At 35.9% G+C, this 27138-nt stretch overlaps 1 protein-coding gene and 3 non-coding genes across 4 annotated transcripts in view; 1 reads left to right on the forward strand and 3 right to left on the reverse strand.

Annotated features, from left to right (window-relative positions):
• The window catches only part of LOC126979893 (uncharacterized), a 60688-nt gene that overhangs the window by 3043 nt on the left and 30507 nt on the right, over positions 1 to 27138 (reverse strand). The window contains exons 6-11 of the mRNA XM_050829470.1: positions 13823 to 13934; positions 8865 to 9124; positions 6900 to 7030; positions 5461 to 5680; positions 2044 to 2208; positions 830 to 947 (exon numbers count right to left, since the gene is read on the reverse strand). Of these exons, the coding sequence (XP_050685427.1) occupies positions 830 to 947; positions 2044 to 2208; positions 5461 to 5680; positions 6900 to 7030; positions 8865 to 9124; positions 13823 to 13934 (1006 nt within the window). The remainder of the gene's footprint in view (positions 1 to 829; positions 948 to 2043; positions 2209 to 5460; positions 5681 to 6899; positions 7031 to 8864; positions 9125 to 13822; positions 13935 to 27138) is intronic.
• On the forward strand, positions 12400 to 12473 carry Trnai-aau (transfer RNA isoleucine (anticodon AAU)). Its single transcript has one exon. It is a non-coding gene; the product is annotated as a tRNA-Ile (tRNA).
• Trnai-aau (transfer RNA isoleucine (anticodon AAU)) lies at positions 20557 to 20630 on the reverse strand. The gene has a single exon. It is a non-coding gene; the product is annotated as a tRNA-Ile (tRNA).
• On the reverse strand, positions 26202 to 26275 carry Trnai-aau (transfer RNA isoleucine (anticodon AAU)). Its single transcript has one exon. It is a non-coding gene; the product is annotated as a tRNA-Ile (tRNA).

A 27138-nucleotide genomic window follows, 5' to 3' on the forward strand; every position in this document is an offset into this window, starting at 1 on the left:
ACATTTTGAGCATTTAATTAATAAATTTACAAAAAAATACCCACGTAATTGACTACTTTCTCATATCTACATAATATCATAAAAGTAGAGGTGTTTTTTTTACATTTAAGTCGGTTCGATTCCCAGACGAGGCGAGTAATTGTTAGAAAATCTTTGAATGCAGAATTACTAACTTTTAAAAATAATATAAAGTCTTTTTTCAGTAAAATACCCTATCAACGAATTTTGAGGTACTTGACTTCATGTCCCATAACTTTGGGACACCCTGTATAAATATTGGGGTTGAGCAGGTTATCAACTGTAAAGTAGATCCTGTACATGAAGCCACAACCTGAGAGATGAACAAAGACATATCAAGATATTACGTCACTCGAACGGTTGGCTCAGTTGAAGAGCGCTCGCACGCGTGAGGTCGCCGGTTCGAGTCCCGCATCGTTCATACATTTTGTTTTTAAATTGAATTAGTGTAACACACAAGTACATAAAAATCGCGCGTGTAAAACGTACGCTTTTCACGCACACTACACTAATAAAACTGGCATGTTTCCATCGGTTGTCTAGCAGCAAAAGGCTCTGTCGAGACGTATAAATTATCTAAGCTAAGAGCATATGCCCAACATAGAGGTCGGTAACGCATCACTCTACCCCTGGTGTTGCGGATGTCCATGAGTGATCGCACCATCACTTTCTTCCACGGGAACCTCTTGCCAGTTTGTCTCCTCTTATAAAAAAATATTGATGGAGTCATTATGAAAAGGGAAGGATCTTAAAAATATAATGTAGGGATAATGTTTTTGACAGTAACCAGATCACATTAACTACAACTGACTTGAGTTCGTCCGGGTATGTTGTGGCATCTGGGCGATGGCTTCGGCCTTCGTCATCTCTTCATCCAGCACTCGCGAGAATTCCATCTGCACCTCGTCCGAGTCTGTGTCTCCGTCCACCTGGATGTTAAGATATTACTATATAGGTAGTCAAAGAAAAATGACTCACGAACACGCATTGAAAATACATGCACCACCATACAAAATATCAATAAAAATTCGTAATAAGTACGTCTTTGATACTTAACTCTTGTATCTCTAAGGCTAAAACTAACTTTAGCATTAACAAACATGTTAAAGTACCGTTTAAGCAAAAAAATTTGTTGCACCATTTGACAACATAATTTTAACTGTTAACCGTAACTGACCAATCTTCGCCGCTATTGTTAATATCCTGTCAAAGCTTTAAATAAATATTCGATACTGACTTGATATTTAATTTTTTAACTTTTACAGCTAATATCATGCAACGCAGCCTAAGTGTTGGTGAAAACTAACTGTAGGTTAAGTGTCCCTTAAACAATTTAAGCACAATTATTGAACTAAGAGTCCCGTTAATTTAAATGGTGGAAACTGAAAGAATTGTAGTCTCTAAAATTATATTACAGAACAACCATAATATGCTACTAAGGGAGGTCGAAGAAATGTTATATTTTGCTGTTTTTATACATTCTGGGTAGTAACTTCTACTACCCAGAATGTATAAGCAAGCATATGCAGAATTAATAAATCCGACTAATCAAAAACCTATAGCCTGCCGATGTGAGGCACGTTTAGGTTCACTTCCGTGTTGGGTTTATGTTTCGGCCTCAGTTTGTGAATGATTCAGTTACCAAAAGTTAAAATAAGTTTATTTAAAATGAATTAATTTATTTTTCTTTTAACTGTTTTTTTTGAAATATGTATATGGATATTGGCAGTGGTCTAAAAAACCTCAAGTAGTTGACACATGCCCGGAGCCTTCAATGTTTTTTGGTTTTACGATTATCAAAATATGTTATTGTTACTTGTTAAGAGTTACTCAGTCATAAGCACTATACAAAACGACATCTGTGATTTAATAAAGTTGCCGATGAAAAGCGCGTACACCTTCCTTAAAGGCCGGCAACACTTCTGTGATTCCTCTGGTGTTGCAAGAGACAGCGGGCTGCGGTGATCACTTAACGGGAAGAAAAAGAAAGTCAGTCAGTCTACGAAATCCAAAAATGTTCCTTACAATAACAAGTCTATGGTCTTGGTCCAAGTTTTTCAGCATAGGCAAACTCAGCTCCCGAAACACTTCAAGCCGTCTTCTGAACGCCGCCACAGAGTCGTCTCTTCTTCCACGACCCAGCTGCAGCTTTGAACAGTCCAGTAGAACCATGCGCGGCTGTGAGTGGAACTAAAAGACAAAAGATACCAGTAATAAATTGAACAGTGGGAAGGAAAGGAGACCCTTTGCACAGGATGCCGGCTAGATTATGGGTACTACAACGGCGCCTATTTCTGCCGTGAAGCAGTAATGTGTAAACATTATTGTGTTTCGGTCTGAAGGGCGCCGCAGCTAGTAAAATAACAGCGCAAATGAGACTTAACACCTTTTGTCTCAACGTGACGAGCGCAGTTGTAGTGTTGCTCAGAATTCAAGTATTTCGAGAATCCTAAGCGGCACTGCATTGTAATGGACAGGGTGTATCAATTACCATCAGCTGAACGTCCTGCTCGTCTCGTCCCTTATTTTCATAAAATAAAAATAAGATAGAAATTACTGTTTCTCCAAGTTCCCGCCTTCCAGCTGCAGGGAACAGAGATATTTCGAACCGGAGATATGCTGAGTTAGTTAGTCTGTTAGGTAGTGGTAACATTTTCAATTTTATATTACAACTCAATTCTTCTGTAAAACGTGACTTTATATTTTCATTTGTATAGGCTAAAGTACTACTTACAAAGGTAAAGTTAAAGTAGTAATTTATATTAATTACCAACACAGACAGACGCTATAAAAGGCATAACAGGCATTTATTTTCTCAAAATTGATTACTTTAGAATTCTTTTTGATGTCATTTCTAATGACTACTAGATACTACTACCGCTTCGGAAACAAATGGCGCTCTGAGAGAGAAGAAGCGGCGCAAGAAACTCGCCCAGCATTATTTTTTTGCGCTCTTTTCAATAAAAATATACAATATTGTACAATCATTTCTATCGCTATAAACTAATCATAATCTTGTCCCGGGCTGTCCGATCATTTAGATGTTCAGCAGTGGAGTAATAGGATTTACGACAGAGCCAGTTGAGATACAGAGATTGTAATACGCCATGAATAAAATTAATCTTTACAGTAATAATAATAATAATTAAAGACAAAAGGAATATAACGAGTAGTGGTCAGAGGAGTTGATTAGGTTATTGCGTTACCTAGTTAAGGTTACCTGCATCTGAATACCATAAAAATGCCATGCCAATGCCAATCTTTTGCCTCGCACATCCACTTTGTGGAATCAATTACCGGCTGCAGTATCCTTGAACCGATACGACTCAAGGGTCTTCAAGCTCAGAGCATACTTCCACCTTAAAGGTCAGCAACGTATCTCTTGATGTCTGGTGATGAGGATGTCTAACAGCAATTACTTCTTCACTTAATAAGAATTATTATTAAGATACATTAGTATAGATTTTAATAAAGATATTTTGAAAATGATTAGTTCAGGTCTACGGAGTTCTGTTTGACATTCGCACTATTCTGACTTTTCAATAGTCATGAGTTAACTTTTACCAGTGGGAGGTCTTTCCACAGGATACCAGCCGTAAGTGGTGCTTTAATTTCTGCCGCCACGGAGAAGTGCAAACATTATTTATGTATCGGTTTGCTGTACGCTCCAGTTGTAGAAGAACTGGTCTACTAAGCCTTAGGATATTAGGTCTAACATGAAGAGAGAAATTTTCCTGCTACTCAGATTATTGGCTTCCCTAAAATTCTGAACGGCACTGCATTTTGTTTGGCCAAGTGTAAAGTAAAAAAAAAGGTTAAGGTATATGCAGGGGCGGGCATTGGTTTTCTAGCAAGGTAGGCACTGTAGATCTAACTAGTCGTAGTTGCGCTTTAGGCTAGGGTTAGGCTAGGGTTACTATGGATGCGAGTTCTGACGAAAATTTGTTCTGACGAGTTCTGACGGATTCGTCAGAAGAAACAAACGCCTGGTAACCAATGACAGTGCTTACACTGGCAATGACGAACGCGTCAGAACATGCATGACATCGTCAGAACCACTCGAGCGTTCAAACGAGTTTGATTTTTTCGCACGACCCGCGTCTGCGAATTTCTCAGTCTCGTGTACGAGAACAGGTGTTTGTGGGATATGAGAAACAAAAATGATCACAACGGAGATATTTCTCGGCAAAAGTGGAAGAAAGTTGCTACAGAACTCAATACTAGCAAGAAGTACAATTTTTTATTTTGATATGGGGTTTACATTAATTAGGTACATGAGTAATTAGAATTAATGTTTACATTTTATCGATCAAGAACATGACTTGTAGAGCTATAAATTATTACAGTAGGTTGTATTGAAACGGAATTTCACCTGCTGGACTAACAAAATGATTTTTCAAGGTTTCTCTAGTCTCATTCGCGCTTCTTACGTAGTGATTATATCTCCGTGAAACTGGCACATTGTTGTTGTTGGCTCGGGAATATCAACGGAAGTAAGACCTTCTTTATCGATGTCAAATCAAATTCATCAAATTCGTCCATCTTCACTGGATGAATTTTTTCTGACGAGTACGTCCGAAATCCTCGTCAGAACAAGGCGATTACACTGTGCGCGTTTTCTGTTATTCTGATAGTCAGTTCGTTTCTGCCATCCAGTGAAGATGGACGAATTTGATGAATTTGATTTTCTTGAAAGTCCATTATTTAAAATAAAATATTATTGTTTAATGGTGGAAACACAGAGCATGTCAACGAGCTATTTTCTAGAAGAGACGACAAAGGAGAGTTCCAAATGTAGAGTGTTTGTTCTGTAGCAACTTTCTCCCACTTTTGCCGAGAAATATCTCTGTTGTGATAATTTTTGTCTCTCATATCCCACAAACACCTGTTCTCGTACACGAGACTGATCAATTTATCGTTATCCATGGTGGAAACCAAATCACTCGAAATTTGCAGACGCAGGTCGTGCGAAAAAATCAAACTCGTTTGAACGCTCGAGTGGCTCTGACGACGTCGTGCATGTTCTGACGCATTCGTCGTTGCCAGTGTAAACACTGTCATTGGATACCAGGCGTTTGTTTCTTCTGACGAATCCGTCAGAACTCGTCAGAACAAATTTTCGTCAGAACTCGCATCCATAGTAACCCTAGCCTTAGCCCAACATTACTAAGTTTTGAGGTTGAGTTGAGTTATATATCGAATGACGCAATTTGGAGACTGCCTACGGTAGTATTTAGAGTAAGGTAAAATTTAATGAGTGGGTGTTCAATAAAAGTTTGATTATAGAATAACGGAACCAAATTAAACTAAAACTTTAGCACTATTGCTGTATTTATGTAGGTTCTTAACGAACTAGGCACTGCTTATTGCCTATATGGTATGCACGCCCCTGGATATATGGGCACATAATGCTGATTTGGTATATATATTAGTCACACATACCTCATTCTCATACCACTCCATTTGTTCCAGGTCTCTCGGGTATCCATCCAGTACCAGCCCATGTCCACTCTTCGCAGCGTCAAGCACTGCGGTCTTCACCAGCCTGGAGACTAGGTCTATGGGAGCCAGTTCACCCCCGCTCACTGCAGCACGAGATATCGCACCATCCGACGCTGGGCCGCCTCCAGCGTCCGCCAATGCTCGAAGACGTTGGCCCAAACTGGTATTCAAGTACATTATAAGATAAATCAGTGACTATTAGCGTCTTAAGGTCCTGAAAATATCTTTCAGATGCGACTTTCGTGGTTTTCCATTTGGCTCATATCTATTACTTCCCAGATGTTCACAAAAAAAATAAACATATTTAATAGAGTTCTTATCACCATTCATAGAGTTTGCAATGCCTATACGTGTGCAACAATTCAACTAAGTTTTAAGGCTTTCCCTTTGTTTTGGTGAAGTAATTTTTTCACGCATAAAAAATATTAAATATATTTACATACTAAGCATAACATATCTTATTAACTATATTTACAATACTATGGTTACATGAAACTATCATTACGGGAAAGCGTACCTAGAATACTGGCATTATTTCCACGTTGGATAACTTGGCTGATCTGTTGACAGAAATAGCTGCCAGCGCTTGGGTTTTCAGTAGTCCTGTTGAGGCGAGAAGATAGTACTTTGTACATTCTCCGCGCCTCTGGGCCCCACGGGCCAAGTTTTTTTCTTTTTTATTTCATATTTGTTTATATTTTTAATTAAATTCAAAATGTGACCTGTTTTAAATGACTGTCAAACACAAACTTATAGCACAGTAGACTTTCGTCTAGCGGTATGCTCAAAATGACTTGCCCAGGAAATTAAAAGTCAATGACCTCGTATTTCTTACATTATACGAACCATTTTCAACTTTCGGATATAAGTACTGAGGTACAAAATTGGTTAAACACGTAAGAAAGAATCCATCCCTACATTGTAATAACATTATATTTTGTTCGAATATTGACACGTTTAAATAAAAATCACTTTTTAAAGAATTAAAACAGTAACCATTTTGATTGTAAACTCAATGAAACGTCAATATAATTATTATGATAATAATAATATCAAATAATTAATGTTAAAATTCAGTTATGAGAATAATAAATTTAAAGAATTATTGATTATTCACTGTTTTCAATTATATGTTTGTTGAAAGTCTTGTTTTTGAATATACTATAATGTTTTGACTATTTAAAATACAACAAGAGTCAAAACATAATCAAAATAAATTTTCTCAGCAAAAAAGTCAAGGCTTTTAGTGACGTTTTTTACAGTGTTACTACAAAATAACACAATATTCGCAGTTAATGAATAAATATTACCTACGTAAACTGTTAAGTACGGTATTTGCGACATTGCATCACTTTTTGAATTAAATAATGTTTAGGTACCTGAAGAGCGTCCAGCCCTGTCGCTTGGAGACCGCTCGGTGACAGATCGCTGCCTTGTTGCTGCCTGGACCTCCCACCACCCACAGAGTCGGAGCTGTCGTCCACGCTCCCCGTACTCGCAACACTTCCGGCTGCCAAATATGTATGCAGGATAACCGCAGTGTAACAATTATATTAATTATATTGACTTACGGTACGCAGATGTGGTCGCTAGCTATTATGAGGAATCTCATTGTCGCTCAGAGGGCAACGGGCTGTGCTCGGAGATTCCCTGCGAGATCGAATCAGGAATGAGGAGATCCGCAGGACAACTAAAGTCACCGACATAGCCCAAATGATTGCGAAGCTGAAGTGGCAGTGGGCAGGCCACATAGTTCGACGGACAGATGGCCGTTGGGGCAGAAAAGTCTATTTATATATATATACGTCATATTCAAGATAGTCTTTATATAAATACGAGGTGTGTTCAAAAAGCAACGAGAATTTTTAAATTTCGCGGGTTTGGAGAGTCCGCCTGCATAATTTTTTTTTATTATGTTGGTACACATGCCCCTGAAGTATGATAAAATTTTCAGCAATATTCATTGCTTACTTTTTGAGTGGTAGCCGCTAACGTTAGACGTGTTTTTCGAGCTCGGCGATTTTCGTTTGTGAAAAAAAAATGGATCAATGAATTTGTATTCAATTTTGCGTAAAAACTGAAATATAGTGTAGTGAAGTTTGTAAAATGTTAACAAAGGCATATGGTGAGTCTGCTATGAGTAAAGCAAGGATTTACGAGTGGTATAAGCGTTTCCAAGATGGCCGTGAAAACGTTGAAGATGACGAACGACCCGGACGCCCAAGCACATCAACAACCAATGAAAACGTGAAAAAAGTGAAAGAAATGGTTATGAACGATCAACAAATCACAATCAGAGAAGTCGCTGATGATGTTGGCGTATCAGTTGGCTCATGCCATGAAATTTTTTCGGATGTTTTGGGTATGAAACGTGTGGCAGCAAAATTCGTTCCAAAATTGTTCAATTTCGAACAAAAACAGCGGTTGGAACTTGCTCAGGAGTCGCTAAATGAAATTAATAACGATGCAGAACTACTAAAACGTGTTATAACAGGTGGCGAAACATGGCTTTACGGATATTAATTTATTATTGCATTAAAAGGCCGTCGTTTTACAAGCATAGATGACATTAAAAGCGAATCGCTGAAAGAGCTAAAAGCTATTACAAAGATTGAGTTTCAAAAGTGTTTCGAGGATTGAAAAAAGCGTTGGCACAAGTGTACTATATCCGAGGGGGGTTACTTTGAAGGGGACAAAATAGATATTGATGAATAAATAAAGATTTTTTCATAAAACAAAAATCTCGTTATTTTTTGAACACACCTCTTACTTAAACAAATAACTTAAAATTGTCAGTATATAAATGAAAACCCCCGAAGACAGGACCGACCAGGCACCGTTCACAAGCACGACGCATGGACCAGCCATCGCTTCCCTCGCCCATATCGTATATCGTAGGGAAGGTAATAACCCGCATGGCGCCGCCACAAGCAATGCCATTTAAGCGAGAAACCCTGCTCCGGGAACTTAACTACGCACGTATGTTCTTTTATTATATTATAAATCATTTTAACTACAATATAATATGTAAAGTGATGCAACAAAAATACTCAATCACCAAATAGTCAATGCCTTACACGTAAGTCAAAGAAGTAAATGTAAATTAATACTTAAAAACAAGAGATATTGAGTACAGTAGATACATCAATCCACACACAGCGTAAATTAATGAAGTTTTATTAACGATTGTTTAAAAATATAATATAATGTAACTTTAATATTAAAAAAATAGCAGAGTTTCTGGTAACATTATCATCCTGTCACCACAAGTACCGGCCGTTTACAAACATGACGCATGGGCCAGCCATCGCCTGCCTCGATTATTAAGATTATCGTTAATGTACCTTCTTGGGACTCGGATGCATTTCAACATTTCCGTTCACTGCCATCACTTTAGGTCCTGGCATGGTTGGCACGTTCGGAGCAGCTGGAACGCTTGTAACAACTGGCATGCCAGCTAACGGTGCAGCTGGGATGGCTGGCACGCCATTCAATGGTGCAGTGGACATTTCCTCGGAGTCCGGGTCTATGTCCTGCGTTCTAATAATTGCGGTGCGGTTTCTCGTGGGAGCTGGCTCAACTCCTACTATCTCTCCTGGAATACCTGGACCAATTAATCACTATATGAGTACTATTACTTCTCAAAGATGATTTCTCCGGGAACGCCATACAGTAATAACCCTTTTAAAATTAAGGTTTGCCGTATCGATAAGGCATTAGTAGGTACTTACAATATACTTGAGTACTTATAGACAACGCGTTCGCGAGAGAAGAACGGAGATACAGCAATATGGTTTTCTAGCTTACATTTGGTAAGCGAATCTATTGTTACTCGAATCGATTTTGATTTACAAGCCGTGAGCCATACTAGACATTGATGTGTGCTCCTTGATATTTTATGTAATAACTAGTGGACCCAACAGACGTTGTCCTGTACACACGTCTTGAATTTGCAAAATCTGTCCAGCCGTTAAGAGGAGTTCTTATTTATATGGACGGAGAGAATTATATTATATGGACGGAATTGAGAATCTAAACCAATCTCAAATTCACTGAAACAAACAAAAAAATCATCAAAATCGGTCCAGCCGTTTAGGAAGTAGTTTAATTGTGAATCTAAACCATTCTCAAATCCACCTGAAGACACACACCAATCTCAAATTCACTGGAACACACAAAAATATGATCAAAATCGGTCCAGCCGTATAAGAGGTAGTTCAATTGTGAATCTATACCATCCTCGAATCCCCCTGAACTCACACAAAAAATTTCATCCAAATCGGTCCAGCCGTCTAGGAGGAGTTCAGTGACATACACACGCACACAAGAAATATATATATAAAGATATCCGTACGACCGAGCCTTGCTCGGATGTACGGTTATGTCGGAAAAAAAATTATAGGACATCGGGATTCGAACCGGGGTATTCTACTTTCCGGATCACCCAATCCCCATCTGAGCTATTATAGTCTTGTTTATAGTGGCGAAATTTACCTTTGTATTATAATGTTATTGTAACTGTTTAAAAGTACACTAACTACTACTACTGTTTTAAAATTGAAACCTCTAGATCTAGATCGATTTATCGCCTCCGAAATCCCCTGTTTACTAAATTTGATGAAAATCGTTGGAGCCGTTTCCGAGATTCAGATTATATCATCTTAATATATATAAATCTCGTGTCACAATGTTTGTCCTCAATGGACTCCTAAACTAATGAACGGATTTAAATGGGGATTACTTCATGGAGTGCAGTTTAGTCCAACTTAAGAGATAGGATAGTTTTTATTTCGATTTGGGACCCATAATTATTTTTATTTCCAATATTTGTTTTGTTTGGACATATTTTCTGTGAGAGTATTTTTGACGCGCGGTTTGACAGTTCTGCTGTGAAACAATTTCATTATAACAACAAGGAGCATATTATTATGTTACAATGAAAAATTGTTGACAAATTCATTAAAAACGGTTTTTTATTTATTATGTACAGAACAACGTCTGTCTGGTCAGCTAGTAATATATATAAATTACGTGACACGTTGTTTGTCCGCGATGGACTCCTAAACTAATGAACGGATTTTAATCGGGATTACTTCATGGAGTGCAGTTTGGTCCAACTTGAGAGATAGGATAGTTTTTATTTCGATTTGGGACGCATAATTATTTTTATTTTCAATATTTGTTTTGTATGGACATATTTTCTTTGAGAGAATTTATTGACGCACGGTTTGACAGTTCTACTGTGAAACAATTTCATTATAAAAACAGGGAGCAAGCATATTTTACGAAATAATTCTTGATGTTATGAAATATTATTGACAAATTAATAAAAAATAGTAATTTACTTATTATGTACAGAACAACGTCTGTCGGGTCAGCTAGTATATATATATATTATATATACAAGAATTGCTCGTTTAAAGATATAATATTCACATTGACAAATCAAAATTGGTCATGCATTATCGGACTGTCAACTCGCATTGACAAGTCAACATTGTTTACACATAACCGGACTGTCAGGTTTTCTATACGCTAATATATTCTGAGTGTATGCCAAAAACACTGGCCGGCAACGCTAAATGAAAAAATACCGATAATAATAATCCTATAAGTCGACTAGTCATAAACCATTATTGATATGGAATATCATATTAATACCACACATACGGTATCGATTTTCAATTAAAATGCCACTTCACGAGTTCGAATACATAATATAGGAATAGGAGGACAAACGAGCGTACGGGTCACCTGTTGTTAAGTGATCACCACCGCCCACAATCTCTTGCAACACCAGAGGAATCACAGGAGCGTTGCCGGCTTTTATAATATAGTATGTACTAAACTTTTACTAGCTGAACCAGCAAACGTTGTTTTGCCATATAAGAAAAATACCTGCTGATCTAAGTTGCTTGAAAGAATTATGTGTTTAATTAAGTATTTTTTTTATGCCAACACGGGACGAGACGAGCAGGACGTTCAACTGATGGTAATTGATATGCCCTGCCCATTACAATTCAGTGCCGTTCAGGATTCTTAAAAAACCCAAAAACTTTGAGCGGCAATGTGAGTTGTCAATATAAGACATAAGATGTTAAGACTCATATGCCTAGTAATTTCACTAGCTACGGCGCCCTTCAGAACGAATGTAATAACACAGTAATGCTTACACATTACTGCTTCACGGCAGAAATAGGCGCTGTTGTGGTACCCATAATCTAGCCGGCATCCTGTACAAAGGAGCCTCCCACTTTACAAATTAATCAGTAATCACCAACATATACTGAAACCCTCTCCGAAGCACGTTGTATCTTATGTTATCATTTCAATCGGTTCAGTAGTTTTCGCACAATAACCGACGAAAAAACCGGCACTTAATTTATTAATATAGATTTTGTATATATTAACTATAAAATAAAATAATATACAACACACAAATGCCATAATAATTTGGTGTAGCTAAAATAAAGTTACTTTATGATTACAGTATAAGGGATTTATGAAATCATAATACATCTTTCATAAAGAATCCATGATTTTTTTTACGTACGGACGTACGGATCACTTGATATTTAGTATATAGTTACTCTTTGTAATATAGTAATTCAGACAATAATTCACCACAGCGTAGGGATGTAAACTTACGTATTAAATTTTACGAAAACTGTTTAGTTAAATGGAAACAAGCAATATATTAGATATCGAAGAAAGTATATTATGAAATATATATATATATATATAAAATCTAATAATAAATATATATTTAGATATCATATCATAAAATTAGATTTAGATAATGTATGTTAAAATAATTATCCATTTGGAGTACATTCCTTGCAGTAGAGCTGTTAGATATTTTTACAATTCTCTTCCATCGGCCCATTAGCTCAGTTGGTTAGAGCGTCGTGCTAATAACGCGAAGGTCGCGGGTTCGATCCCCTCATGGGCCATGTAATGTTTTGTAATTTTATTTGTTATTAATTTCTTTTACTATTTTTCATCAGTCAACGATAGCTAGGCTACAGACGTTTTTACGTCTTCATAATATTGCTGTTGTGAAAAGTCAAATTTAAATATTTACATTCCGTGTCGGATTTTTGTATTGCGTATCACTCCAAAATTAAAACACTAATTGTGTTTAATTTACCTCGAAAATAGCAGAGTTATTACATTTTATATCAGTGGTCAGTGACCCCGCCGACTGAGTTAGAGGTCACGGGTTCGAATCCTGGTAGAGGCAAACATTTATAAGATGAATATGTTTGTTTCCGTGTCGTGGATGCTTATCTTATATCTTTGAACGAGCAATTGCGAATCGCGGAAACGGCTCCAACGATTTTAATGAAATTTAGTACACAGGTAGTTTCGGAGGCGAGAAATCGATCTAGCTAGTTTCATCCGTGTTTTGATGAGAAACTGCTACAAGCCACTATATTATATTAATAGCTCAGATGGGACATTGGGCGATCCGGAAAGCAGAAGACCCGGGTTCGAATCCAGATGTCCTATCAGTTTTTTTTGTACAAGTTTTGTACATTTTTAAAAATCCTAGCAAGGCTCGGATGTTAGTATTTATGTATGTTTGAGTATGTATTTCGTATTAAATCTATCATTTCAAAAATCAACATTTCAAAAATCATACCAAAAATTATGATATAACACTCACAAACAACACAAAATATGTCAATGACTTGATATTTTCGTGTAAACGTGTACTTAAAAAATTGTGACTAATAAACCAGTTTTATTTTAAGGTAAATTGAAAATACATAATAATGTATAGATATCATATGTCTCAGACTATTACTCAGATATGTCATATAAGATATAATTGGGCTCAAGAAAGTCAGCGAACCTTTTGTTAAAGTTGAAATTAATTATTATTTATTTTATGAATATAACGAAAATAATGAATGAATGAATGAAAACTTTATTAATAACAAACACAAACCACACAGAATAATACAACTAAAAAGGACTTAGAGGTAAAAAAATAAAAAATAAAAACTTATAGCATAAAAATATACAAATGATAAAAAAAAGAAACAAATGTATGCATAATATTATAGTGATTATCTTAATTTAAAAGTACTGTGTAGCAGTTATTGTTATCAAAAGGAACTGACTCTGCGTCATGCTGCATTGGAATAATACCAACACAGCGCTGATTTTCAGCAGCCCCCAGGTGACCCAAAGAGTAACTACTATTTTTAAAAAATAAATTTAGTTTTATTAGAGGTTCTATAATATTATTTTTAAAGATGGTAATTAAAATAACGAGCTTTATTTTTCTACTTACCACCATTACCGACTCCACCATGCAAGTCGTGGTCTTCAGTAGTCGCCAGGATCTGCAGGATAGCAGCTCGGAAGTCCTTGTACACTTCTTCAGGATTCCGTTCGCCGTTCACCTGAAACCATATAGATTGTTTATAACCTAATAGTAAGTGGTCACTCATTGCTTTAAGCTGTCAGGGTTATTCACACTTCAAAAGTAACTTTTTTTATGAAAATGAGGGACGAGACAGTGCCGCTCAGGATTCTTGAAAAACCCCAAAATTCGAAAAATACTGAGCGGCACTACAACTGTGCTCGTCACCTTGAGACATAAGATGTCAGTAATTTCATTAGCTACGGCGACCTTCCGAACAAAACACAGTAATGCTTACATATTACTGCTTCACGGCAGAAATAGACGCCGTCGTGGTACCCATAATCTAGCCGGCATCCTGTGCAAAGGAGCCTCCCACTGGTAAAACTTAAGGGATATCCATCCATAAGCGTCGTGGAAGAGATTTAACATAAACAGTTTTAACGTATAGTTAGGTTAAGGAGTGGCCGTTGAGTTGCTTGTATGTTCTTCTCACGAACTCAACTTTTCCCGAACATATTGTGATAAATTCAGTAATTTTAAAGAAATATTTATAGTGACTTTTCAAAAGCGCTTAGTTTAAGCGTATTGAATAAAGTTCATTTAAGGGGACCTATAGAAAAAAGGTTACCTCAATACCCGGATAGATTAAATGGTTTTGACATCTTGAAAGTCCGCTACTATACTATAACGAAAGTAGTCATATTTAAGGGGCGAGACGAGCAGGACCTTCAGCTAATGGTCATTAATACGCCCTGCCCATTACATTCCAGTGCCGCTCAGGATTCTCGAAATAATTGAATTCTGAGCAGCACTACAACTGCGCTCGTCAGCTTGAAAAATAAGATGTTACGTCTTATTAGCTACGGGCGCCTTTCAGACCGAAACACAGTAAAGCTTACACAATACTGCTTCACGGCACAAATAGGCGCCGTTGTGGTATCCATAATCTAGCCGGCATCCTGTACAAAGGAGTCTCTCACGGTCTGTCACTGAGGTGTCTGATAACAACTGTCATAAGTGTCCGGCATTGGATGAGGAGACTTCATAAGTTAATTAGCAAATTAGTGAATTTCAGGTACTATTTAATACGCCTTTACTACCTGTTACCTGCCCAAGTAACCGCATACTCTACAGTCGCTGGTCATTCTTACCTGTAAGGAGACATGCACAGAAAAACTTTCAGCTTTTATAAAATAACGAAGGTCTGGCTGTCGTGGGCTCTTGGGCTATTAGGCCAACTACTACTTGGTCTACAGCGGTGCTATTCACGTAATTTCAAAATTTGAGGTTAAGTTCCGACCCTATCCATGTTTTGCTCTATATTTTTAGTCTCCTATCATTTTCCTGGAACGTTTTTTTTTGAGAGGAGGAAATACATTTACGTATTTACTGTTATTTGAAATATGTTGGACTCGACCGTTCGCGTAAGCGGACACCCCATACCGACTCAAACCTCCTCTATGCTCATTTATGCGTTAGCCCTGGCTTCTACAGCGAAGTAGCACGTGGGCCGGCTGTGTGCTTGTGGGAACCTGGAACGTTAACTGTCTCGGAGCCGCACGTCATCTACATTACCAGTGGGAGGCTCCTTTGCACAGGATGCCGGCTAGATTATGGGTACCACAACGGCGCCTATTTCTGCCGTGAAGCAATGCAAAGTAATGTGTAAGCATTACTGTATTTCGGTCTGAAGGTCGCCGTAACTAGTGAAATTACTGGGCAAATGAGACTTAACATCTTGTCTCAAGGTGACGAGCGCAGTTGTAGTGCCGCTCAGAATTTTTGGGGGTTTCAAGAATCCTGAGCGGCACTGCATTGTAATGGACAGGGCGTATCAATTACCATCAGGTGAACGTCCTGCTCGTCTTGTCCCATATTTTCAAAAAAAAAAAAGTAAGAACGACAAGCTCGTACGAAGTTACCAATATTGTTGTACCAAATCTAAAATATTTCTACTTCTATTAAGAGGGTTATCAATGCTCTGTTATCTGATGTTTGAAGTTGTCAACTCAACCAAATGTCAGAATGTTTGCAGAATACCTAGACTCTGTTTCGTGAAAGAAGTCCCGTGAGTATGTCGCAAAATAATGTTACTTGTTTTTTAATATTATTCTATCTTACCTCTTTTTACAGAAACAATATCAGATTAAGATACTATTAGTACATAAAAGGCATTTATTTTCTCAAAATTGATTCCTTTAGAATTCTTTTTGATGTCATTTCTTATACTACTAGATACTACTACCGCTTCGGAAACAGATGGCGCTCTGAGAAAGAAGAAGCGGCGCAAGAAACTCTCCCAGCATTCTTTTTTTGCGCTCTTTTCAATAAAAATATACAAAATTATACAGTCATTTCTATCGCTATAAAATAATCACAATCTAGTCCCAGGCTGTCCGATCATTTAGATATTCAGCAGTGGAGTAATAGGATTTAGGACAGAGCCATTTTTTATAAAACATTTAAAATTATTTATAGATAATGCCTGAACAGTGGCTGTGACTTTATTACTTGTATACATTTACCCTTAAAGCTTTATGTATCTTATGAAGCCTACTAGAATTAGTTGCAAGATTAATTGATTTCCTACTTAAATAGTGTGCTCCTACTTCCAATGTTGATTTTTACCTTTTAGGACACTACCAGCCGCGGGATTTCTTTCATGAAACACAGTCTACGCATCTCCCAACAATTGACGTTCGATCTTGTTACGAGAATATGCATTATACGATTTCCCTAAATCGGAACTTAATTTGATCACGATCAGAACTGAACGGTCAATTTCTGTTACATGAATACGAAATTTATCTTTTTGACATAATGTCGGTTCGACCTTATTCTCGGAATCAAACGAGACAGACAAAACCTCTTCGAAGAACAGTAATTTCTGTGATTTTTGGATGTGACAATTTATGGTTTCAGGTATATACCAGCATAATATGAACATGAGCCAATTTGCGACAGCAATTGTTCAATTTTTAATTATAATATATATGTTTAATTTCATTTATTTTATGTAGGTAGCCGAAAATAAATATTTTTTGCATTATTATTACCAAATTCCTATACAATACATGAAATCGTTGGCACGGCTTACAGCACATATTTATTTAGGTCGGATTATCCTATTTAGAACAAGACACATCTACATTTCACGCGTATTCAGCGCGACTAATAATAAATATTATGTAAAACATTTATAAATAGGCACAACCTATACTAGTTAATGGCGAGATGTTGTATTCCTGCGGTAATACTACGAACCGATCGAAATAATACTATAATAATAGATCATACGATGCCGCGTCTTTCGGTGAAGGTTTTAGTATATGTACCGCCTTCCCACAGCCGTCAATACAGGCCTGTCAACAATCATGTTTAGGGTTGTCGTTGGCAGTGCCTCAAATTCGGCGTATAAGTGAAAGCGTATCAAAGCGTACGCTTTGCACATTATAATAATAATATTGACACACTTTTTACACAAATTATCTTGCCCCAAGTTAAGCATATATAGCCTGTGTTATGGGTTCCAAGACAATGATATATTTAACACAATATACTTACTTAAACATACATAAATTCATATAAACATACATAAATAAATTTAAACATTCATGACTCGGAAACAAACATCCATATTCATCATATAAATGCTTGCACCTACCGGGATTCGAACCCGGGACCTCTAGCATCGCTAACCAGTCTCCACGCTCGCTTCAGCAAACATACCGGAGGCACTGTCACAACGAAATCCAAAGGAATTGCAGGCCCGCTCTGTGTGGTCGGTTAAAACTTTGGTACATAGTAGGATCTGAAGTCTGAACATAGTGACATTTTATTCCCACGCGCACCAACAATACTCCCAGCTCTCTCTCTCAATAGTTGCATCATCATGCATTTTTTTTTCGAAAGGAGTAAAATACATTTACGTATTGAAGACCCCGAAACGGGGCCCATATGTCCGGCTCGGGTGTAAACACCCCCTACCGACTAAAAACCTCTTCTGTGCTGATAGCCCTGAAGGCTTCTATAGCGAAGCCGGACGATGGCCTTGGAGGCCTTAAATGTAGCTCACAGGCGCGGGGCGTCTCGGAAGGAGAATCGAACCTCGGACCGCCTGCTCACTAGGCTGGATGAACATGCATGGTTTCAGTCACAATATTCTCTAGACTAAAATATTCGTGATATGATGATGCTTAGATAAAAATAAGATTTTATTTTACTTGTATAATATTGTTTTTTTTTTGTGTCTGGATTCTGCCAAACTTTTAATTCAGGTAATTCGAATTTGCATTGATAGAGTCACTGGTCAAGCTCCTATAAGGCTATTTAGTAGTAGTTTTCAATTGAGCAACTTTTCGTCATGAGTTTATGGGAAATTAGTTATCTCTGTTTACCTCTTTGAAAGACAATAGTTAACCGTATGTAGGTACTTGCAAAGTTAGCAAAGTAATCAACAATTCTTAGTATGACGTGGTAATACATACTGAAAGTATAATGAAGCTAACAATAACACGTGGGTGTTCATGAATCGCTTGCGGGAATTTCATTAATAACCAATTTTTTCATTAACTGGCTGATTCAGTGAAGCAATATTGATTATGATTTCATGCTGTTGCGGCCGCTTCGTCTGCTCCGAATATTTTATAATAAGTTATATGTGTTATAGGTTTTATGTGACTGCATGATATGCATATGAGCCTGTGGCATCGTAACTCCTAAAGCTATAAACCAATTTTGTAGCAGTTTTTTTGTTTAAAAGCTAATGTGACGGAGATGATGGCAGCTATAATGTATATTTATCAATAACTTGCTGACCCGACAGACGTTGTTCTGTATATAATAAATAAAATAATGTTTTTATATGAATTTGTCAATAATATATCATAACATCAAAAATTACTTCGTAAAATATGCACCCTGCTGTCGTAATGAAATTGTTTCACAGCAGAACTGTCAAACCGTGCGTCAATAAATTCTCTCATAGAAATTATGTATGGACACATCAAAAGAAAAACAAATTTGTTGTTTTATTTAATTTAGCAGCATTTTCCTATTTATTCACCTTTTAAACCTTCTCTGGACTTCAACAAATAATTCAAGACTAAAATAAGCCAAATCTGTCCAGCCGTTCTCGAGTTTTAGTTTATTTAGAAACTAACGAACATCAATTGATTTTATATATGTAGATAGTTCACTACGTTTGATTTATTTAATTATAGAACATTTTGTAACTAAATAGCACATTATGATACAAAACGGCAATGGATTGAAAAAAAAAGATTAATACCAGCGCGTTTGCAATAACCTACACTTCTACAGCATAATATGTTTAATTAAACATAGATATTACATACATAGGTTAATAAAAAATAATCAATTTATTAAACAATTTATTGAACAACAAAAAGTAGTTAAAAAAACTAAAAAACACGCTTTTTATAGAAAACCGAACCAAAAAATGGATAAAAATTATATAAATTAACAAAAATCTAATTTTGCAAATTGAAAAATGGAATAATACTATCAAATTAATGTATTGTCATCGGTCCTCGATAAATCTACGAAATTGAACGAAATCTGGTCGTTTAGAGTGGGTCAAAATCGCACCCAGATGAGTCGGTTACAAACAAACATTATTAGTATTTTTCATACATACAGTCGAAGTTAATAAAAATCATGTAAAAATTTAAATTTACAGGAAATGGCTCTTTTTGCTACTGGACTTTTTTTTACAACGGAACTAGGCGACGTGTACGCAGCCCCTCGATTTTTGACAAATGTTGATGTGAAAATAATTAAAACTGATAAATAAATTTAAAAAGCAGTCATTTACATTTAATTTTCTCAAAATTCTTTTAAGAATTCATTTTTCCTCGTATAAATCTATCCGATTTTATTATTTTTATGAAAAATCCTTACTACTTTAATTTTTAAATTGACTTTTTAATTAGACTTCAAATGAAAAAAAAAATTTGAAACAAAACTGCAAAGTTAATAATCAAGCTCGTAAAAAAAGTCACGAACAGGTAAAAGAAAGATGCCTATGCAAAAGGTTTAATTTTCAAATCATAACTATAGCCTCTGAAAGTACGCCATGTAACAACTGAAAGTGAAAAATTTATTTCTTTGTGAAATCAGTATCAGCTCGATCCATTTGACCGCGTGCAACGCAGAGCAGCTCGAATTGTCGGGGACCCAGTGCTCTGTGAACGGCTGGATCACTTGGCGTTGCGTAGAGACGTCGCTTCATTGTGTGTCTTCTACCGTATTTATCACGGGGAGTGTTAAAAAGAGCTGTTTAACCTGGTTCCTGCCGCCGAATTCCACCTTCGCACGACACGCCACAAGTTAGGATATCATCCCCACCATCTGGATGTGTGTCGGTCGTCCACAGTGCGGTTTTCAAGGAGCTTTCTTCCACGTACTACAAAGCTGTGGAATGAGCTTCCTTGTGCGGTGCTTCCGGGACGATACGACATGGGTACCTTCAAAAAAAGCGCGTACACCTTCCTTAAAGGCCGGCAACGCTCCTGTGATTCCTCTGGTGTTGCAAGAGATTGTGGGTGGCGGTGATCACTTAACAGGTGACCCGTACGCTCGTTTGTCCTCCTATTCCATAAAAAAATGTAGAATAAGAATTAATACAAAAATTATTGTGGCCCATGAGGGGATCGAACCCGCGACCTTCGCGTTATTAGCACGACGCTCTAACCAACTGAGCTAATGGGCCGATGTCGTTATCATATGAATTTTCCTATCACTGCTCTTACAATACGGCGGGTACTTTACGGTAAATAAGGAGTATAATTTATTACGTAAGTATCCATCCCTACTCTGTAGTAAAATGCTTTGATCATTTATACGTCTAGATAGATTATGAAAACGTCGAAAAAAAATTGAGGTTATAACTAATCTCTATTTTCAGCAATTCACGCACACTAACACAGTGTTATACAAATCGCGAGTGTAAGACGTAGCTTGTCCCGCACACTAAACTAATATTCCTGGCCTGTTTTTATCGGTTGTCTAACAGCAAGAGACTCTATCTAGACGAATAATTTATCTAAGGATATTAATCTAATATATAAAATTCACATGTCGCGGTGTTTGTTGTTAAACTCCTTCGAAACGGCTTGACCGATTCTCATGAAATTTTGAGTGCATATTGGGTAGGTCTGAGAATCGGACAACATCTATTTTTCATCCCCCTTAATGTTAAGGGTGGTTCACACGAATTTTTTTTTTGAATTTTTTTGACATTTTATTTTAAATTGAAATGATTATGAGTCAGCATTTAAAAATACATACAATTTCAAATTTTCACCTATCTACGATCAACAGTTACTTTTGTATCGCGATTTTAATATCGGCAATACAAGGTTTGCTGGGTCAGCTAGTAAAATAATATAAATTTAGGGAAATATGGCATATGAATCAGAAAGCTGGAATTGGAATCCAGACCATATTAATTTATGTACGGTGTGTTTAGATTAATGCATCTATTCTACTCAATAACTCTTGTTTTTACGTAATAATTCACATTTACATATTTGACTTACTATTGTAAGGCGTTGAGTGTTTTTGTTGCATCACTTTACATAATATATCGTAATTGAAATGAAACGATGAAAATATGATTCAAATTCAATAATTTAATGTTGGTTTAAAAGAGTGGTAATAAGTTTCTTGCCACTTTTTCATTAGCTCCACCCTTCATGAAGTGGCGGTAAATTCAATAAGAAATGAAATGTTTTTGCATTTATAAGTCATTTCCGCGACCTACAACGGCTGTCTACAGCAAGAAACTTTATAGACATATAAATTATATAAGATACTAGCTGACCCGTCAAACGTTGTTCTGTAAATAATAAAAAAAAAACTGTTTTATAGAAATTTGCCAAAAATATTTCAAAACAACATCAAGAATTATTTCATAAAAAAATGCTCCCTGTTGTTATAATGAAATTGTTTCACAGCAGAACTGTCAAACCGTGTGTCTTACTTAATTCTCTCGTAGAAAATATGCCCATATAAAACAAAAATTGAAAATAAAAATAATTATGGGTCCCAAATCGAAATAAAAACTATCCTATCTCTCAAGTTGGACCAAACTGCACTCCATGAAGTAATCCCCATTAAAATCCGTTCATTAGTTTAGGAGTCCATCGCGGACAAACAACGTGTCACGTAATTTATATATATATACTAGCTGCCCCGACAGACGTTGTTCTGTAGATTATAAAAATAAAACATACAGTTTTATAGGAATTTGCCAATAATATTTCAAAACAACAAGAATTATTTCATAAAAAATGCTCCCTGTTGTTATAATGAAATTGTTTCAAGGGTAGGCAAAGACCACTTCTTTCCACTTGCTACGATCCTTACATACTTGTTTCGCTTCGTCCACTTTCATTATTCCTTTCATACATGCTCTTCGGTTTAGGGTACTCTTGACCTAGCCTTTTTTCAAGACGTCCCTGATTTGATCTTGAAACGTCCGCCTAAGTCTATCTTACATTTTATAGTAACCTTTATCCCATAAACGATTTTTAATAATTCTTTTGAAATCCGTAACAAATTATTTTTGTACATTTTATATGGCGATTTGTACATGCGTACACAATCGCCCAAAGAAATACTAACTCGAGTCTTAATCAAATAGTAGACATAACAAGTGTATGCTTATTCCTGGTGTTAATATTATTGATATCACAGTTTCTAGAGAATTGGCTAATGAGCCTGCCTGTATTTTATGAATAATAATATGTACATTTCATAATTTATTTTTCTTAGTGATGCTACACACTAGGTTATAAATAGCGCGAATAGCCCTCTTTTGCAGTACAAATATGGTATTAATATCGACTTGTGATACATATATGCCCGTTTTCATCTTAAAAATTGTCTTACAATACTACATATTAATTTATCATTAATACATGACTAATACCACACAGTAGGGGTGGATACTTACATATTCACTAATATATACATTATGCTTATTTAGTCAAATACAATTCAAATATTTTTATTCAATGTAGGATAATGGCATCATTAAGGATTGAAAGACGAAATCAAGCCGCAATTGCTAAGGTTTTCTTTAATGAAAAAAAGGGACGAGACGAGCAGGACGTTCAGCTGATGGTAATTGATACGCCCTACCCATTACAATGCAGTGCCGCTCAGGATTCTTGAAAAACCCAAAAATTCTGAGCGGCACTATAATTACGCTCGTCACCTTGAGACATAAGATGTTAAGTCTCATTTGCCCGGTAATTTCACTAGCTACAGCGCCCTTCAGACCGAAACACAGTAATGATTATTAGTGCTTCGCGGCAGAAATAGGCGCCGTTGTGGTACCCATAATCTAGCCAGCTTCCTGTGAAAAGGAGCCTCCCACTGGTAAAAAAAGCTGATGTTCGTAAGCCTTTATAAGAACCAACACAAAAAACTCAGCGGTATATGATGAAAGTACATTAAATAAAATATTTATTTCATAAGACAGCCCGCTGCAGAAATACTGTACTAAAGATGGTAATCTGTGATGAAACGAGCTCCAAGTCTACAATAATGAAAATTGATGATTGCCTGCCGTGTGATATAATGTTTATGGTATCTACTTAAAATAATACAATAGTTATTCAATATCTTTGAGTCCATAAAAGAAGCTATTAATACTGATATTAATAATAATAATATTGACACACTTTTTACACAAATTTAGAATTTTACACAATAATCTATATCTTATAATATATATATTTCTTGTGTGCGTGTGTATGTCACTGAACTCCTCTTAGACAGCTGGACCGATTTTGATGAAACTTTCTGTGTGTCTTCAAGTGGATTCGAGGATGGTTTAGATTCACAATTGAACTACCTCCTAAACGGCTGGACCGATTTTGATGATATTTTTGTGTGTTCCAGTGAATTTGAGATTGGTGTGTGTCTTCAGGTGGAATCGAGAATGGTTTAGATTCACAATTAAACTACATCCTAAATGGCTGGACCAATTTTGATAAATTTTTTGTTTGTTTCAGTGAATTTAAGATTGGTTTAGATTCTCAATTCCGTCCATGTTATATAATTCTCCTGCTCATGTGTATGTTAGTGAACTCCTCCTAACAGCTGGACCGATTTTTCAAATTTAAGACGTGTGTACAGGACAACGTCTGTCGGGTCCACTAGTAATATATAAAAATGAATTGCTGTTCGTTAGTCTCGCTAAAACTCGAGAACGGCTGCACCGATTTGGCTAATTTTGGTCTTGAATTATTTGTGGATGTCCAGGGAAGGTTTAAAAGGTGATTAAATAGGAAAATGCTGCTAAATTAAATAAAAATAACAAATTTGTTTTACTTTTGACGTGTCCATACATAATTTCTATGAGAGAATTTATTGACGCACGGTTTGACAGTTCAGCTGTGAAACAATTTCATTACGACAGCAGGGTGCATATTTTACGAAGTAATTTTTGATGTTATGATATATTATTGACAAATTCATATATAAACATTATTTTATATATTATATACAGTACAACGTCTGTCGGGTCAGCTAGTTATATCTAAATTGTTGCCAATTACTTCATTACTTACATTATAACGTAGTTTTTGACGTTCAATAAGTGATTTTGAATTCTATTTCGAATAAAAATAATTGAATTTGAATATCAATTACTTGACTAACAGCTACAAGGAATGATATTTCAGAGTAGTTTCCGTATAATATCATTGGCTACAGTACATTTTTCCGTAGTCAGCGTATCTTAGGGGTTGCATAATTAAAAATCCGTTTAGATATTACGATTGACTTTCTCGTATTATACAGTACATTGTTGGCCATTCTTTCGATTGGCATAATAAAAGTAGGGGTGTTTTTTTACATTTCAGTCGGTTCGATTCCCAGACGAGATAAGTAATTTTTAGAAAATTTTTGAATGCAGAATTACTAACTTTTAAAAATAACATAAAGTCTTCTTTCAGTAAAATAGCCTATCTTCGATATTTAAGGTACTTTCCTTTCATGTACCATAACTTTGGGACACACTGTATATATATACATACAATAATTGTAATTGTCATAAAAACATACCATAAAAAATTATAATGGTTTGTATACATACCATAATTGTCATTGACATACATACACACCATAATAGTAATTGTCTCACATGTTGACAGATAGATATATTGACACACTTTTTACACAAATTATCTTGCCCCAAGTTAAGCATATATAGCCTGTGTTATGGGTTACAAGACAATGATATATTTAATACAATATACTTACTTAAACATACATAAATTCATATAAACATACACATAAACATACATAAATACATTTAAACATCCATGACTCGGAAACAAACATCCATATTCATCATACAAATGCTTGCACCTACCGGGATTCGAACCCGGGACCTCTAAGCTTAGTAGGTAGGATCACTAACCACTCGGCTATACATGTATGTGGTATGTATACCATAATCGTAATAGTCTTACATACATACCATAATTGTCATTGCCATACATACACTCTATAATTTTAAATGAAATAAATACATTCAACCCATTTAGCTTTAGCTCCATGTATTCATAATCCTCTACAGATATGTATCTTTATAATTTAATATGAACGATATTATATAAAGATTATATGGAGATAAAAAGGAAGCAAAAGGCACTAAAGTTAAAACTAATACTGTTTATCCAAAACGACCTGATAATAAAATTCGCCAAAAGAATGTGGTTTTCAAGAAACTTTCATACATGTATAACCAACCTATGGAATGAGCTTCCTTTCGCGGTGTTTCCAGGACGATACGATATGGATACCTTCAAAAAAAGCTACATTATTCTGATAGGTCGGCAACGCTCCTGTGATTCTTCTGGTGTTGAGAAAATGGGCGGCGGTGATCACTACACATCAGGTGATCCATACGCATATTTTTCCTCTCCTTCCATAAAAACATTGATAAAATAACAAGAACAAAAACTTTAATTTTTTTTTCATTTAGACGTAAGGAAATCTTAAGAAAAGAAAGCTAAAGTAACGGCCAATTATGTGGTAAATTCTCACTCACAATAAGACTTATATTTGTTTTTCAATTTGAATAAATTAATTGCCTTCGACATAGTAACTGATTAAAACATATTGTGTGGCTTGTAAAAATAAAGCATTATTAAATATAAATCTCTATGCAGCGATAAGTCTTTGTAAAATTAATATCATAAAAATAATATTGAACAAAATTATAAAAATAATATAAAAAAATGAAATTATCATAAAAATTAAGTGGCCCATGAGGGGATCGAACCCGCGACCTTCGCGTTATTAGCACGACGCTCTAACCAACTGAGCTAATGGGCCGATGACGATCTTGTTGAAAAGTCTCTATCAACGCTATCTGTGTCCAAGACAGGTTTAACTTTCACAATCAAGACGTATAGGATATCCTTTATAACAAAATCATCTCTCTTTAAACACTTCATTACAAGAAGTTAATTTATAAGACTGACCAGTTTATATACGAGCCGCTGCCCACAACAACGTTCGCGTGAACGCTATAAGTAAAAGTACAATGCCTAGTGCCTACATATTGTACCGTGATATTTAGTCTGTATGTTGTCCCGACCACTTTTTAATATTCAAGTAAATCTATTCAGTGGTTTTGTGTTTTCCCCAGATATATTTATATATATAAATTACGTGACACGTTGTTTGTCCACGATGGACTCCTAAACTAAAGAACGGATTTTAATGGGGATTACTTCATGGAGTGCAGTTTAGTCTACCTTGAGAGATAGGATACTTTTTATTTCGATTCGGGACCCATAATTATTTTTATTTCCAATATTTGTTTTTGCATGGCCTTTTTTTTTAAGAGAGAATTTAGTGACGCACGGTTTGACAGTTCTGCTGTGAAACAATTTCATTATAACAACAAGGAGCATTTGTTACGAAATAATTCTTGATGTTTTGAAATATTATTGGCAATTTCCTATAAAACTGTATTTTTTTTATTATCTACAGAACAACGTCTGTCGGGTCTGCTAGTATTATATATAACTAGCTGACCCGGCAAACGTTGTTTTGCCATATAAAGTATAATTCACGCGATAGTTTTATAAGTAATAAAATATTGCCTATATTATAGCCTGTACATCATTTTGTTCTATTGTCAATAGTTTTTGCAGCGCACGCAAAAATAGGTTTTCGATTTTACACCTTGT

Source organism: Leptidea sinapis, chromosome 4 (genome assembly GCF_905404315.1).
Source record: "Leptidea sinapis chromosome 4, ilLepSina1.1, whole genome shotgun sequence".
In the NCBI taxonomy this organism is placed as follows: domain Eukaryota; kingdom Metazoa; phylum Arthropoda; class Insecta; order Lepidoptera; family Pieridae; genus Leptidea; species Leptidea sinapis.